The sequence below is a fragment of the Egretta garzetta genome, unplaced genomic scaffold (assembly GCF_000687185.1).
Source record: "Egretta garzetta isolate BGI_Z169 unplaced genomic scaffold, ASM68718v1 scaffold46, whole genome shotgun sequence".
Classification (NCBI taxonomy): Eukaryota; Metazoa; Chordata; class Aves; order Pelecaniformes; family Ardeidae; genus Egretta; species Egretta garzetta.
The window spans coordinates 4432373-4449403 of record NW_009260268.1 but is presented as its reverse complement, the minus strand read 5'-3'; the positions used below and the strand labels follow the sequence as shown (position 1 = coordinate 4449403).

The window sequence follows — 17031 nt, the reverse complement described above, 5'->3', positions numbered from 1 at the left end:
TATGAGAAGTCATCAGTCTGAAACCTGGTCCTCAGGCTACTCATCCTTTAATAACAGACAGCTAATCTTTTTATACACTAAATATTTTTGGTCAGTTTTAGAGACTTAATTATGTCTCCTCAACCAACAGCGAAGGTACACAATCATGCTCAGGCGTATTTATTGCTAGTCATGTACTTGCACACTTACTTTGCTTAGGTAGCAGCTAAGCGCTTAGTGCTGCAGAGTATTGGCCACTCCTGCTGCAGTAAGTGCTCCGCACATTTGTTGCTGTACCTTTTGCTATTGAAAACGCTGCCTCAAGAAGCTCCCATGCCTCAAACTGATGGAGGCCAAGGCTACGTCCATGTACGTATTATTCTACACTTGCTCTACTCTTACGGTCTGAGAGCAGATACAAGGCTCAACGAACTGCTGGCCAGCCAAAGTCCAGCTGCTCTAACTGAACACCAAGGCACTAAAGAAGCAGTTACATTTTCAGGACCCAACTTTGCCAAGGGAAAAAGGAAATAGCTACCAGTAAGACTATCTCTTGCCAGGCTGCAATAAAAGCTAAGAGACGCCCATGACACAAAAGGCAAGAGCTCATTTACTAGCAGGAAAGGGGAGACTGTCATATTCATCGAATACCCATGCTCACATACATTATTACAGGTATGAAGCAAGTACTGGGGGAACTTGATTAAAAAGAGAAAGACAGAATGAGATTGTGCAAACAAACACACTTCCTTTTGCATAAAGCTTACATTTAGTCATTCAGCACGAAATCCAGCTGCTGCAGGGGTAGCAGTATGCTGTGGCACCCAGAAAGGGAAATATCAAAAGGTGACATAAGTAATGTGCTGGTCTGTTCTACAAGAGTTCAACCTTTGTATCAGCAGCAAGCTGTGCTGGGTTTTTTGTTGGCTTTGTTTTAAGGAAGGTAGCACAGCTTTTCTCCTTAAACTTTTCTTCTTAAAATTCAAGAACATGTTAGATTCATTACCACATTAAGAAAAATGTCTCCACCTACTTCAGGAAAAGCAAGTCACAAAAAAGCCTGCAGAACTAGATTTTAACCCTCTACAGTTTTGATAGCCCTCTGACTGAGCCTGAAATTTTTTGGTATATTAAGACCTTAGCAAAATAACTCAAACCAGATTAGAAATCTGCCTTAAATTCGTGTGAACTATAAGAAGATTCTATTGTATGCCTCTGTTGGACAGATTGTTCCACACGTGTCAAGCAAAAAAGGTCACCTTTTTCTTCAGGCACAATGTGAACTGGCTACTTAATAAATAAAATGTGTAGCCCCAGTGGCTAATACAGTCAGCAGTGGTAATCAAGTCTTAAATGACACACAAGGTTGCTGTAGAACTAAACTAATAATAAAAGTCAATACCTTAACACAAAACTTCAGCGCACCAGCTAGTGGAATTTCTCTTGGATCTTTTTTAATACGGGTAAAAGTCAAGAGCCCATAAAAATGCAGAACCAACTTCACCATGGAATAAGTGGAACCAGATCTACTTTGACAGAATAAATAGCAATAATCTTTTTATATCTCTTCTGCAGTACCAGGCACTTGTAGCTTCAGAAAAACATCTTCTGTTCAGGGTTTAGAACAGTGGATAGTTAACTAGATAAACCCAAGTGAGACAGAGGAGCATGAGACAGTAATTAATTCTAGGAACCTAACTGTGTAAAAATATTCCCCAAATCAATTCTTGTCACAACCAAGACCAATGGCAGCACAAATGGAAATACAGGCATAATAAGATTGATTTTTTGTAATTTACTCTGAGTTAACTTCCCCGTTCTCCTTTTATTACTTTACGAAAGACTTTCCATTAACTTCCATCTGAGAAGTATTAATATCTCTTTCTGTAATGTACACTCGAGAAAAAACAATGCCTACTTTTCCTTTTGCCTTGGTTTGACACAAGTAATTTATCCTGTAAGAATGCACATCTAGCTCTATTCTAAAATGTAAACAATTGGTAAGGCATATCAGTGTTGACAATCTTATACTTGCAGAGACTTGAGCATCGACCCCAAACTCTTCAGATTGACCAAATATTCCAACCCCCCATGGTATGCTTATTTTCTGTTTCTGCATTTTCCATTATATTTGAATCGCTTTTTAAAGCTTTCCTTTGTGATATAAGGAGCTAGAAAAGGATTTTTTTTTTTTTGTTAACCTGACAGATAGCGATTACATGAGAACCTAAAAGTAAGATCTTCTAGATCTGTTTGTTTACAGACAAATTAATTTATATTGCCCATTGCTTTTTATTATGCTTTGGTATACCTTAAGTATATCTGTCCAAGCAAAAATTTGGTCTGTAATTTTGCCATCAATATCATCTCCTGAAGATACCCCACAGTTTTGGTACAGTTTGAAAACCACAAAAAGCAGTATATATAATAAAAGTAAGTACAAATCTAAGATGCATGTGCATTTTAAAAAGCAGACAGTGCCAAAACACTGCAGAAGGATTTAAGAGCACTCTATATTGCAACACAAAAATGTAATACAGTGTAGAGTCAAAATAAAGTCTGACTGACTGTATCATTCCTTCTTCTGTGTTTTGAAAGGAGAACAGACTGAGACTTTAAAGAATGGATTGTATGAAAAAAGAAAGAGAAAATAAGATTCTCAGCATACAAATATGTAATGCCAAAAATCTTAGTTGCAGCAAGTTCCAAAAATACATGCATCATAGATATGACCTTTCTCATGATCCATCAGCTTGGATGAAGAAGAGATGGAGGGATAAATACACCATGGGAGCTTCTGGAAGAATCAGGCAAATGAAACACTGAACTGAAATACTAAAAGCATAGCATTCCTAAAATCTGTCTAAAAATCCCACACACACTGATTGCATATGTATGTCGGGAGTTCAAACAGCTTTTCAAAATGAAAACAACAGATGTGACTTAACAAAATGGAATCTTACCTTTCTGCCTCTTCACTTGGGGAATATTGCTGATCGTGGTTGCCTGAACTATTTCCACTACAATCTGATACCTAGTTTTAAAAACAGTAGGGAATAAGGGTGAAGAGGGAGGAGAGAAGACAAAAAAATCATGGTATTAGTCTTTAACAATGTGTTCTTCATACAGCACACTTAAGAATTAATAAAAACTAAACCACTTCCACCTCCTCCTCACCTGGAAACAGTAATTTCTCAGTGTATCTGCAACCTAAGGAGCCATGTGCATGTGGAGTATGTTAGGGAAAAAAAAGTTCATCTTGGAACAAGAGGAAAATATCCAACCCCCTTTCTGTCAACTGCTGGCACTGCGCAGCCAGTTAATAATACTCAGTGAACACAATATAAAGTCATGCTCTTCACATTAAAAGTAAATATAAGTTATCTGTAGGAAACTAGGATGGGAGTTTAGTTCAAAAGCAAAGAGCTGTCTGTAAGGTTCTTCTGGCTAATGCACTCAATAAATATGGAGCATAACTTAGGAGAAGGATAAAAAAAAAGTATTGCACTAAAATAAGTAAAATATTCTGGGAATAATTAAAACCTGTTTATCACCTAAAACTATACTACACATAATGGAAGACAACTAATGCAGTTAGTAAATTGAATTTTAAGTAAAACTAATCTTGTAACTAACAGATGCTATGCACTCAGCAAGAAAATGACTGCCAGTTAAATCTTTCATAAACGTCAAAGTTCTGGTCATAACAAACTCTCAAACTCCTCTCAGTGCATTTACTTTGGCAGCTATTAATACTGGTAACAAAGCAAGTAATCCAGTGAATTTAACTCATTCCTGTAGGAGTTCCCTATCAATTTAACTCCTAGATGAAGGCTGAAGCCTCCTGGAAAGTCTGCTATTTCCGTGACTACTTATTCTCTATTTAAGAAAGAGCCTATAATGCTTAAAATATATTCCACTTCTTCCATGTATACTTCTCTCACCAACATTATTCAATTCCCCCTATTCCTCTTGCCTTCTGTAAGTCTTTTATGATTCTGATGGTCTCTGCTTCTTTGTATAGACATAGAGACTTACACCTACAGCCTACGCTTACTTACAACTATATTTCCAGGGTTTATTTCCTTTTCTTTTTTCCTGTGGCAATCTTTGTACTACCCAACTCCTTCAAATATCAAGTTGAAACCTGAGAACCTGTTTGCAAAGCTTTAATTTTTCTAACCCTATTTCCTTCTGCCATTACTGTATCCTGGTTCTTTCCATCCACCACCACAGCTCTTGCCCAGTCCTTCAGAAGAACAGTCTCGTAAGTGAGGGTGGCATTTTGGTGCGTAGAAGTCCCACAGTTCATTCCCTGGTCAGACACAGACTTCCTAAATGATTCTGGGCAGCTCACTCGGACCTTTGGTGCCTTGGTTATGACACCTGTAAATGAGTTATGAACACCACCTCACTCAGGTGTTGTAATGTAACTGTGAACTATGAATTTATCAACTTGTACAGACAATCAACTAAATACGGGACACGGAAGGTAGTTTCCACTTTCACCTTGCAACTTTCTTCCTTCCAAATTTATTCCCATTTCTTCACATTCATGGTTTTACATGTTTTCGTTATCAATCCTGTAATAGAGGATCTCTTGTTTCTGTTCCTCATTATATTGCTTTAAGTAAGGGAGATGCTCTGAGTTACATCCTCAAAGATACTATTTAGTCTGTTCCTCCTAAGCACTGGGCTCTGGCTGATAACTGCTCCACGACAGTGCTGTACACCACTGCACCACAGAAACACCGCCCTGGCTACACTGCCAGACCATGACTCTTTCTCCCTGAAAGTCTGTTCCAAATATTCCAGCTGCTACATATTCTGTGGTGCTGGTGAGTAAACATCTAAGGAAGTTTTAAATGTGATATGTTAATTTCATTTTCAAGAACTGAACTGTACTTGATGAAGTGGACCAATCATGGGGTCACATCCACATCACTGCTACCTTCCCACTCTTACCTCTTCCCTGTTCTTTGTTATATTCATCCCTTTCCCTCATTTCTTAAGTAAAAAATGACAGAGCCAGCGATAATGGTCTGTCTTACTACAAATTGTGTAGCGACCTTTTGCTGCTATACTAATAAATAACAGAATAAACATAATACTGATCTTGAAAGCAGAGTGAAAATTATCCACCAGTTTATTTCCTTATCACTATTTTTTTAACTCATCATGTCTTTTATCTCTAGTCTTCTTCTGACAGAGCAAGTAAATTTATTTCACATCTGACATGAACAAATTCATCTTTTCTTCCTTATTTGTAGCAGACTTCCGATTTATCCATGCCAACTCAAGTCTGAGGGGAAATGAAGGTGAAATTTCACTGTATAGCTTTTTCTTCTTGAAAGAAATAGGGACAACATATTTTGTGGAAACTTGATGAAACAGGAATAAAACTCTGCCTCCCTTCACGACAAGCAACAGTGAAGGTAAATGTTATAAAGACTGACTTCGAAGGATGGTCATAGATAACCATACAGTGGTCCCTTCTCTGGAAGCTTTGTTGGTTTGTTTTTTTTTCCCCCCCAAAATAAATCCAAATTTGCAGAAAGCAAAGGTATGAAGGGGGAAAAAAAAAAAAAAAAAAAAAAAAAGACAAAATAGTAGCTCCTCAGAAATCAACAAATGACTTCTTATGAAAGCAAATATCAGCTCCCCAAATGTCCCTTGTAAAAATGAAAGGGATGTTTCCACAAAGCAATGGAAAGAAGTTCTGCCAAGAGATAAAGTGACCTAATGTTAGAGAGCCACTACAGATATTAACAAATCATTAATTCAAAAGTATCTCCAAAATTAGTCAGATGTTCCTGCATCATTTACATAAGTTCTAAAAATAAAATCCATAAACAGCAATGCAGAAAAATCAATACAATATTTCTTCTTAAGGTAATGCTTCTAAGCAAGGAGAGAAAAAAAAAGATTTAGAAAACCCTAGTACCATTAGTAGCCTTTCAGGGAAAGCTATTTGCAAGGCAGAGAGCTGGTACACTTGCTTACAAGGAGATCCAACACACACAACCTCCCACTCTTTTCTGATTTCCCAGCCAAGAGCAGTAACACCCTTCACCCACAGGTTTCCACTGATCCAGCTGGGGATTTTTCCCTATTTACCCCATAACAAATACCTGGTTCTAATCACAAGAAAGCCTAGCAAAACTCTTTTCATGAAATCAGCCTGGAAGGATGCCTTATGGGACTTCTCTCCTGTAATGTCACGTGCATACATCAAGGAGCACCTAGGAGTCTGAGGGTTCTTGACTACGATCAGTCAAGGCACCGTTTATCAGTGTCACATGGCCTCTTTCATTGACCATGGTATTTTATGTTAGCTTTAGTAAATAGATAGTAATTAATCTGCAAAGATAAAGCATGGCAGGGATGTTTAAAAAAAAAAAAAAAACACCCACCAAGTTTCCCAGCAACTGTAGTGCCTTGGGATAAATTTCCCTCAAAGCTAAGCCTACACAGAAAATTGTTGCTACTTATATCTGTTCTTTATCAAGATGTTACGTGGCAACATTGGAAGTAACAGGAGGTGGGTTACAGTTCATGAATGCCATGCACTGGCTTAGAACAGGCACAGAAAAAATTATTTCCACATAAAACCAAGAAAAGGAATTTTTGATAAACAGAATATTATTACCCAGAATAGCATCTAACTGGGATCCTGTTTAAGTACAACCTGCCAGTAATTTGTTTGTTGTAGGAAGAGAACTGGAAGCATTCTCCCCACTCTTGTCACTCCAACAGACTCTAACCATGTTTCTCAGTGATAACTGCACAATGGCTTATTTGTTTCTTCCTCTATAATTCCTTCTTTATAGATTTTTCTTGTGGTTCACTGTTGTGAGTTACAACCTGAAATACTATTTAATTAGTTTATTTATCTAAAATACCAGCCTTTCTTTTTTTTTGTCCATATTGGGACCACTGTTTGGTTTCCTTGGTAAACTTTCACTGGTAGTAACTTTGAGATGACTACAGGTTGGCCCATCTCTCTCTAGGTGCTCCCATAGTGCTGGAGACCAAACAGGACAGGAATCCCTCCTCCCACAGGGGGACACTCCTTCACCACCTTCCCAGAGGCTGGCTCTATACAAGGAGAGAAAGGAAGAATGTTGCCTCCAAAATCAAATACTACTTCTCTTCAGAGATACTTTTTCTCATGCATTTTCCATTCAAATACTGATCAGCTCAGACTGATCAACATTATGTAAGGTGTAGAGAGACACATTTCAAGATGATGGTAGCTGGGCTCCACAGGCTAGAAAGGAAAAGCCTAAGTGCAGCCAAAACCACATTATTTCATAAAGCAAATTTGCTATCTGATATTAAAGAACACAATTTAAAGTGACCTATCAGCTAAAAAGAGAGCACATTGAGCATTAATGTGCCTGAACAACAACAACAGCAGCAGCAGAGTTGGGTCTCTTTTGTAACAAGCAGATGCATTAGTGTGATTATGCTAATAAATATGTCAGTTAGGTTTTAGATAGAGTCTAATAGAGACTAATTTCTGCTCTTAGGAAAGGCACACTGGTCCAGAGTAAAGAGCAAATTTTACAGCAGATGAACAATAAGTAGCCAAGCAACAAAATCATTTCACCATCGCCTAAATGCATTTTCCTATCTCAGAAATGCAAGTGGTTTCAGAATCAAAGATAAGAACAAGAGAAAGTATGAAGTTATTTATACTCCATCTCAGTAAACCATCACTTGGCCTAATCAAGCCAAGTCTAATAGAAGGTCTGGGTCACAAGAGATGACAGAGTGCATCAAATGGGATTGATGTGCTTGTGTCTTTCAGAAGTTGCTGCAGCCATTCAAGAAAGCAAGCTCATCTGCAGCAGCAATTGAAGGGAGCCAGGGAAGAGGAAAAAACAGCAGTTCTGGCTGGTGGTAAACAGATTAGGACAAAAAACAAACACTCTGGAAATGGCTTCAATAGTCCTCCAGAGCTTTGGTGTGCTCAACAAAATGAACGCAAGGACATCTGTGGAGCTCCTACAACAGTAGTATCCCTGCTCCCTCCTTCCCAGTCACTTGTTCCTTACCTTTCTCTCACATGAGAAATCAGAGGAGAAACAGCTCAGCTATAAAGGTAAGGCAAACATAAACATCTCTATTTGGGCAAGCAGGCTTGAGATACAAGTGGTATCTTATTTTATGATGAAAGACTAAAGGAAAAAGAGAGGAGATTTGGGGGGAGGGAATTAGAATGAAACTGAGCAGGTGCTATTTACATTAGAAAACAGGAACATCAAACAAATTCATGATATGCAGGAGTTCAGTGTTTTCTTTTGGTCTTTAAGGAATTCTTCAGAGTTCCCTGACATGTTTAAATTGGGTTTAAAAGGATGCAATTGGGAAACACCTCCCTGTAACAGTCTGGGAAAACCTCTGACCTGGTGGTAAAACGTGCTGGAACTCAAACCCCTCTTTCCATGTCACATAATCACAGCAAGCTGCCCTGAATGCCCAGTGTCCATAGGTTTGCTACAGTTCACAGTCACCAGACCACCATGGCCAGCTATACTTCATAAAGATAATGAGGAGATAACCACACACTAGTAGAAATTCAACGTACTGTTTCATCTAACTCCACAGAGGCAAGCTGTGAAGAAGGGTCCTATATGCCTTTCAAAAATACAGTCATCTCCAGTATATTTCTAAGTGGAATTTTTTTTAACATTTTCTGCCACCAAACTAAAAAACTGACTATATGAGAGATTTAATGAACGTTGTGGCTTATCATCCTTACTGTCTCTGCTTCACCAAAAGAAAAAGAAATCTAAAATTTAATTTAAAAAGAAAAAATCACATTCAAATCTCAGTAATGAGCTGGCAAAAGAAGCACATGTAGATTTGAATGAGCTACAGTGAAATATTAAATACCTCAGTTGCTTCAGGAACTCAACATCAGAGCTGCTGTTAATGAGCTTGATGAACTCCTCATAAGAAGGCGCATATGTGTAGTCTTTCTTCTGATGCTCATTCATCTGTTCTCTGTACTCCAGCTGGCTGAGTAGCATTCGGTTAATATAATCTGGATCACTCAGCAGTTCCACCACTGGTTTCAGTACTGGAGAGGAAAAATATTTTAAAACAAAATCCTTATGCTGAAGAATAAGTGCTGTCCTTCAAAAGAAAATTGCAGATAAAAGGCAAAAATAAATATGCGAGTTGATAAAAATCCAAAACCAGTCTTCTGGACTACACAGTACATTTGAGATTTAATGTACCTTCTTGATAAAACTGGTTGTTTACTCTATTACACAAATTTATGTACATTGACAAAGTTGAGCTCTATTTGGAGAATTCCAAGTCGTTTTGTTCTTTCTGCTCTGTACCTTGAAGGCATTACAGCCACTATAAATGAAAATTAAAAGTAAACTGGATCGGATAAAGTACTTGAGACTTTGTAATTTCTGAATTTGACTTTAGTGACACAAAAAATTACTAGTGTATTTATAATCAGATTAAAGTGTAGCTGATAAAATAAAAAGCGAAATATAAACCCCTCAATTAAAAACCCACACTGGATAAATCGAAGTCTAAAACAAAATTAATTAAATCTGGTACACGATCCAGTTATAATCACATCTTTAAGTCTATGGATTCTATGTATCTGAATAAAAAAAAGCCAGAATTATTCATATAAACACTAAAAATAATGCCAGGGAAGACTGCAAAAATTGTTCCTCTATGAAAAAAAAATGCAGAAGAATGGAATAGACAAATTGTTTTTTATCCTGAAAGGTGCTAAACAGCCTGGCATGCAAGTCAGGAGAGTCAAGTAAGTATATGCTTGATTTTGAGAATATAAAGTGTCTTACTGATTATCACAGAAACTAAATTTCAGAATTTAAAAGTAGAGCATCAAGACTTTTACATAATGAAGTCTGTAATTACTAATATTGTACAGGTGCAAATGGTTAATTATTTCTGATCTTTGATCTACCTTTTGTTGCAAGTATTTCTGCAAGGACTATGCGCAAGCTGACAGACTGGACATCCTTTGAGGGTAGGAGACAATACACCAGAATTTGAGAACATTTTTGCAGGAATCTTACTTCTTCATCAGAGCTCCTCAAGCATGGGTGCAGCAAAAAAGGTCTCGGGGGGGGGGGGCAGGGAGAGAGGAAAAGAAGAGAGAGAACTTACATACCACTTGTATCATGATTAGTCACTAATTGATAAATATCCCAAATCCATGATCAGGTAAGTAACTTCAGTAAAGAAACACTTTAAACCATGTATATTTTTCAAATCCTGCTTATTTTTCTTAATGATGTTAAGATAAATTTCCAAATTCCCTTGTCCTGTCAATGTTTTCACCTGCCAAAATAGAAATACAATACTGCATCAAACAGAGAGAGCCTAGCAAGTGGGAGGAAAGAAGTTTCTCTGAATAAAAAAAACCCCAATTGTTCCATCATGAACTTACAGTGAAATCTTGCCCAGTTTTTCAGAACAATTGACAAGAAAAATTCAAGCAGCAAATACATTCTTAAAGAGCAAACTAATTATAGACTTGAACCTTTAAGCCGAGGATTTGCAATCCTATCTAGTTTGAGAAACAGGTCTAACTGTTAGATACTGAAGTTACCATCTTTCTTTTATTACTGGCAAATAAGTCTCCCAGTAAATAACTGGCCTGTTTGACCTGACTTTTCCTAGAAGCGCCGTTTTCAACTTGCCACCTGCAGGCTACATCAAATTGGTCTGTGCAAGATACCTATGTAGTTACAGACTTGGCATTATCAGCCAACTACACTGTAAGTGGAAAACCAATTTAGAAAAAAAGATTAGAAAAATATTTTAAAAAAAAAAAAAAAATCACCCACAGATCTAGGAAGAGGGTGGAATTGTGATGGCAGAGAAGGGTGAATTGATTCCCAAAGCACAAAGACTTGGCCAGACAAGTCCCCTCAGAAGTTCAGCAAGTGAGAACTGATCATACTGTTACCATTACCGGTGGAGTATATAAAGTATGAAACTGGAAAGCATGAAACCATAGGGGCTCGGTATGTGTGTGCAACCCCACCTTTAGGGCAACAGCCCTGTAAGCAGCATGCTCACCCCAGAGGGGGTGAGAGGCCCTGGACTTTAGGCTCTGCTCAGTGTGAACCTGCATCTTCCAAGTCCCATCTGAGTTGCCTCTCAGCCAGATCACAGATTTGATGAGTCACCTCTTGGCCAAATCAAGTAACAACACTTGCTTGGATCTGAGCATCTCAGGCATGCAGGGATCACAGAATCATTCAGAGAAGAAAGAAGAGAAGTTGCCTCAAGCTGAGTCCTCTGATCAGCAGGCTGAAGGCGGAATATGCTTGTGTTATATACTAACAAATCACCACAGATTAAAAAAAAAAAAAAAAAAAAAAATTAGGGAACTAAGTCACAGTTTTCCTCCATCATCCTAAATGCTTCAGAGGCAGGGTCCATCTTGCCTACCTTTGGTGGAGTCAGATCCTTGCCTTTGGCTAATTCTTCAAGAAGAAGGAGGAGAATACTCTCAGCCAGAATTGCTCTCAGGGCTCTTCCTGCCAGGGAAGGCATTCACTGTCATCCACTCGCTAACTAAGGGTTATGCAAGCTGGATACTAATGGAATGGAGGAAATCCAGAATTTCTTGCTGGTTTCACTTTGCACTTGGTGAAAGAATTAGGCTCCTAACTGAAAGTACATCAGGCCTGGAGTTAGGACAGGTATAGTGTGCTATACTATCTAGTAATACTTTATACTAATATACTCCTTTTCCTGCCACCAAACAGGCAAATAGGTCCTCCCCGCTCCTGGCAATCATGGTAGCTGCATTTTGGCAGGATGGCAAGGCAGTCTTTCAGAGCTGCCAGCGAAGGGGTGGTTGTGCCTCTGCTGCAGCACAAAGCACTGGGTGGGCGCTGTGCACCACTGAACATGCACAGCAACGTGCTGCTGGGTGAGCAAGCCCACGATAGCAGTCTGTGTTGTTTGCAGACTCCCCACAAGCAGCTCTTCTGATCACAGCTCTGAATGAAACAGGGAGCGAACCTCCCCCGCCTTGATTTTGCGCCCATTACTAACCAGTTCATCTCCTTGCAAGTGCCAATGGTTTTCTGGACTTCTCAGACCATGTTTGACTGGACATGCCAAGGGAACCCCTTAGCGCAGGTCACAGCAGCACCTTTTCTTTATACAAAAATGGCTGTACAAGCAGAGACAAGGTGCCCTAGCAGTTCTTTCACGGCCACGTGCCTGATGTTCTCCAATCACAGATTTAGTTTAACAGCAAGGTGACCACCATGCCAGTGGTTAGAGCAAGACAGTCACAGTGTCACCTGAGAGGTGCCATGGTAATTTCCAAAGGCAGGCAGGACTGGTCTTCAGTAGAAGGCTCTAAGGTGTTACAAAGGCTCAGATCTGTTGCGTCTCATACCAGTGCCTCCTCCCATAGTCTATAATGTCTGCTTCCTTCCCAGAGCTGGAGGCTGCTGTCCTGGTTAGAGTCAACTGACTGTCACTCACAGAGCTGCTCCAAGCCTATTGCCTCTGTACGTGAAAAAGTGACCAAGAACTATATAGAGTCAAACCAAAAGTTTTCAGTTAGACACCCCTATATGGCCACTAGTGACAGGCAGCATTGTGTAACAACTGATTTTTACTAGGTATTTGCCCAGAGTGAGCAGATATGTTGGAATAGTAACAATACTCTAATAAAAGATTCTGTTCTAATAATAGAAGTAATTTGCCTCAAGGCAGCCAAAATTAGTTTTTTAATTAATCTTCAGAACAACAGGAATGTGAAGATGACATTTGGTTTTGATTTGGCTGAAGCCTCTAATTGAATCCCAAATCAAATGTTTTGCTTTCAAGTGTGGATCATGGAGGGGGTTTCAATTGTTACAAGTAAGATAAATTTCAAAACAAGTCCTTTGGAACAGCCTGGATGTAAATACTCTGTTCTTCTGAGGAACATTCGTTTATGAAGAAGATGTGTAGTCTTCATTATCAACCAGCGCAGGTGGTGCAGCTGACTGAGCTCAGAAAGCTGTCTATTTTGTTCTGGTAGGATCTGTTCTCTCTGGCAGCTGAATACCTAGCTATTTTCCTCAGTGCATTTCCATTCCCCTTGCATACCCCAGACATATCCTAGAGCCTTCTCTAGACTGCACCAAACGTTCCCCATCACATGCTCTCCCTAAAGGCATTCATTATTCATCCAAAACCAGACATGTCCCAGGCAGACTACTGGCAGACAGAAAGTCTGGGTCGCTTATGTACAGCCACCTCTTATTGGGAAAGTCTTCCTTTTCGGGACAGGTTGGTCCACCCAAAATCAGCCACTTCGAGACACAGCCAGAAATATACGCAAAATGCTGGCAAACAGGATGACTCACATGAACATCAGTTGGCTAGTGGCAAACCAACCTCTCTTAACCACTGATTCCTGTGTATTAACAACAATGATACAGAGTTAGAACTAAAAGCAAGCGGTGATTGGTTTTTTGCCCATGAACACAAAAACCCCATCCTTTTTGGACACTCTTACCTTACTTATGGGACATCCTGCATAGTGATTAGATCAAGCTATACTTTCGTAACACGTGCAAAGCACAAAACAGAACCATAATGCACACACCATTTCACTAAGCTCAGATTAGTCATCTTTGCCTTCAATACCTCTCTAAAAGACTGAAGTCTAAAAGACTTGTCTCCTGAGGAACGCCAGTCTGTTTGAGACTGCAAACACCCTGGAGCATTACCTGCACCTATACTATCATCCATGCAGGAGAAGTCACTTCTCATAATCTGTCTCCCTATCGTACAAATTTATTTCCAGTCAACAGCCAATACATACAGCTTGGCTGAGTTGGACCTATGCCAGGATCTTTCTGATACAGTCACCAGAACCCAAATGGAAAAGAATAAACAGGTAGAAAAGTAAATACTTGATTCTTAACCCTTCTAATTTGTCTAATGCGTTCCTGCCTATAGGAACGCAAGTGGGGACCAGAGTTGCATACTCTCCAGTTGACATGCCATTTAAGAGGAGTTTCAGTTTTTTCTGGAATTATCTCCATTACTTACGGCAACACGAGTCTCTAGAAGAAGAGTTTGTTCAATTGTTTTCCCAGCTAAACTGTACCTAAAATGTGATCTAAAAAGCAAAAGGAAAGGCACAGAACCCTACCAGATTTTTATGAAGACAATAGAGAAACCAAGTCTTCAGGAAATTCAGCTCTAAACAAGCCTTGCATATCAGTGCCAAACAGTTGCATCAACAAATCCTGCCATTTTCATTGCTGTTTGAGCAAGAGAAATAAAAGGGAGACTGAAAGCAGGAGATGAAGCTTGGGGGGAGGCTGAACAGCTAAAAAATAAATCGATATACTAGTGGTAAACCAGACAAGACATCCAGGGTTATATCCTCCTTTGCATTTATACATGAAGCATTACACTTCTATTTGCCTCAATATAACCATTGATCAGCTTGCAGGGAAAAAATACTGTGTGTCAATGAAACGTCTGCCCAGAAAACAACATCTCTCAGAATGTAGGCTTCCCCTTCACTGATATCCAGGCAAAAAAGGAGCAGTGAGCAATCACCAAAGCATTAACAACACAGCTCAGCTACCAAACCATGTCCGTTTACTATCCTGGAGCAGGAGTTATGATCTCCTGATCAGGCATATTCTTAAGGCTTGATATAAAACCTACATCTTCCACCCTGTGGGTATGTGATGAAGAGTAAAGAAAAGCACTGTACATTTTGCCAAGACCAACAGGAAAAGCAGAAACTTAACTGCAACCCGCATGCATGTATACAAAGCAGACTGCTGCTACATCTCTCCAGTGTCAATAAAGATATTAGGCGCTATTAAGTAACCCAAATAGGCATTATTTCTCTTCCTATCCAATTTTGAAAATGTGTTATTAGGACCATGTGGCTGGATTTTCAAACAAAAGGTCACTTGGTAATCACAGGAAACTTAACTAAAACTGTGTGCAGATATTTTTAGAGAGAGCTTTGAAAGCCTAGCCAATTATCCATAAATTCTGAGCACAACTGTGTGCAGTGAACTAACATAAATGTGGCACTCTAGCAAACAGTTCCAAAACAGGCATGATACAAGCTTTGTAAACCAGGCTCATTTCATCTGCCTTAGGCAATCAAAAAATAATGGCAAGTGGCAACTTAATTTATTTGTGTCTTCTTGAACAATCAAGACTGAAGTAATAGTGACATATATTGGTGTATCAAGATGCAGGTGTCTTCAGTCATTTAAAACAGTAGACAGAACTCATGCTTTACACAGCATGCCTACACCTCTTCACTCCCCCGTGAGCTACAAAGCCAGCTTTAACCTTGCGTAAGTTTCTTTTCCATAATTTTCATTTTACGAAATCTTTGAGTCTGCTCTGAATTTTTAACACTATCCAATGCTATTTCATAGCATCAGAAAGCAAAGGGATTTCCTTCAGCTGCCCTGCAAACCAGCAGAAGATCAGGCAGCGGTCTGTGAATACAGATCCATAGATAGGGCCTGCCAAGAGAATTCCTTTGTATTGGGTCTGTTCCAAGCAGTACTTTTGTTTGGGACCAAACTGACACCTACTGTAACTATCCCCTGCTCTGAAACTGCTTTGTGCAACTACTGAACATGAGTCCCGCCGAACCTCATCAATACCAAGATTTCACCCCTGCTGCAAACCTGAAAGTTCAACCAGCACTTTATAAAGGAAGGCAGAACAGCAGATTTGCTTTGGTATTCCTGAAGACAAGCAGTTAAAACATTACCAACATTACAGAAATATCACTTCCTTCCCATGCTACAACTAAGCAACTCTGAGACAATATTGACACCTCTTTAACAACAATTCCTGATTTCTTAGAAATGCAGGACCCATGGCAGTTCTATAATACTAGACTATCATCTGTGACTGGGCTTCCAGGATCTACTCTAGATACCCACTGTTTTAACTAGAACCATCTGGTAACTCCCTGTATTGTAAAGACTCATTAGTCAGGAGTATTAAAAGACTCTTGGTATTTGTGGTTGGGTATGTTCTCCTGACATGAAGCATTGTCTTTATTTTTATATAGTCTCAGTGCTCATGGCAGCGTGGAAGAGCCTGAAAATGAATCCTAAAAGGGCTGAAAAAAAATTAGAACCCAACCCCAAAGCTATAATTTACAATGCCGATGCCACTTGGAACTTTACAGGTTTGGGGTTACCAGTACCACTGGTTCAAGGGCAACAGACCCCAAAATAAGTATATGGATTAGGAGACATGCATGACCAGGAACTTAATGATGACAAACATGATAAATGTGTCTCCTTTGAAAACAGGAAGCAAGCAAATAAATAAGTGATGTTCAAAACAAATAAAAAAACCCGAAAGAGTCCATAAAAACATTACCATCAACTCTACAGGAAATTATGTAAGGGTCCTTTCTCTTTAAATAAATAAATAAACCACAAAATGTTCCTTTCAGCCTTGCTATTTCTTTAATTAGTCTTTCAAGAGAGAGTCTTGCAGAGTTACATTTAAGTCTCAATCAGTGCAACTGTGAGCTGAAGTGCACATGCAACTCACTCTAAATGACTTTAATCAGTACATTCAACACTCACGACGCGCTTTCATTAAACTGATTCTGAGCACTACCAGAACCACATGCAGCCTGCATATCTTCACCTGTATCACCCTCAGATCTCTAAGCTTCTTGACAGTGCAGCAGAATGAAAACTGCTTGATCTATTTGAACTTTCTAAGAAGAGAAACAAATTTAGACCTTTACAAGCCAGCATCATAAATACACCTGAAAAAAGTACCTACTAAAAAAACCTCAAAACCTACCCCTCTGAAAACAAACCATACCAAACCCAAAAAGCACAACAAAAAATAAGGACAAAAGCAATACCAAAGGTTCCACAGCTGCCAATTTTATCAAAATACATCAGCAAGTTTTATAAATCACTTTACCCAATATTTACTCATACAGGTCACAGTTCCCTCTTTCAGGAAAAAGCATTTGACATATAATGTTGATAACAGACC

At 39.1% G+C, this 17031-nt stretch overlaps 1 protein-coding gene across 1 annotated transcript in view; it reads right to left on the bottom strand.

Moving 5' to 3' along the window:
• Window positions 1-17031, bottom strand: part of SNX25 (sorting nexin 25) — a 75796-nt gene that overhangs the window by 41561 nt on the left and 17204 nt on the right. Inside the window, exons 4-6 of the mRNA XM_009642362.2 lie at window positions 9947-10116; window positions 8881-9067; window positions 2943-3013 (exon numbers count right to left, since the gene is read on the bottom strand). Coding sequence (XP_009640657.2) covers window positions 2943-3013; window positions 8881-9067; window positions 9947-10116 — 428 coding nt within the window. The remainder of the gene's footprint in view (window positions 1-2942; window positions 3014-8880; window positions 9068-9946; window positions 10117-17031) is intronic.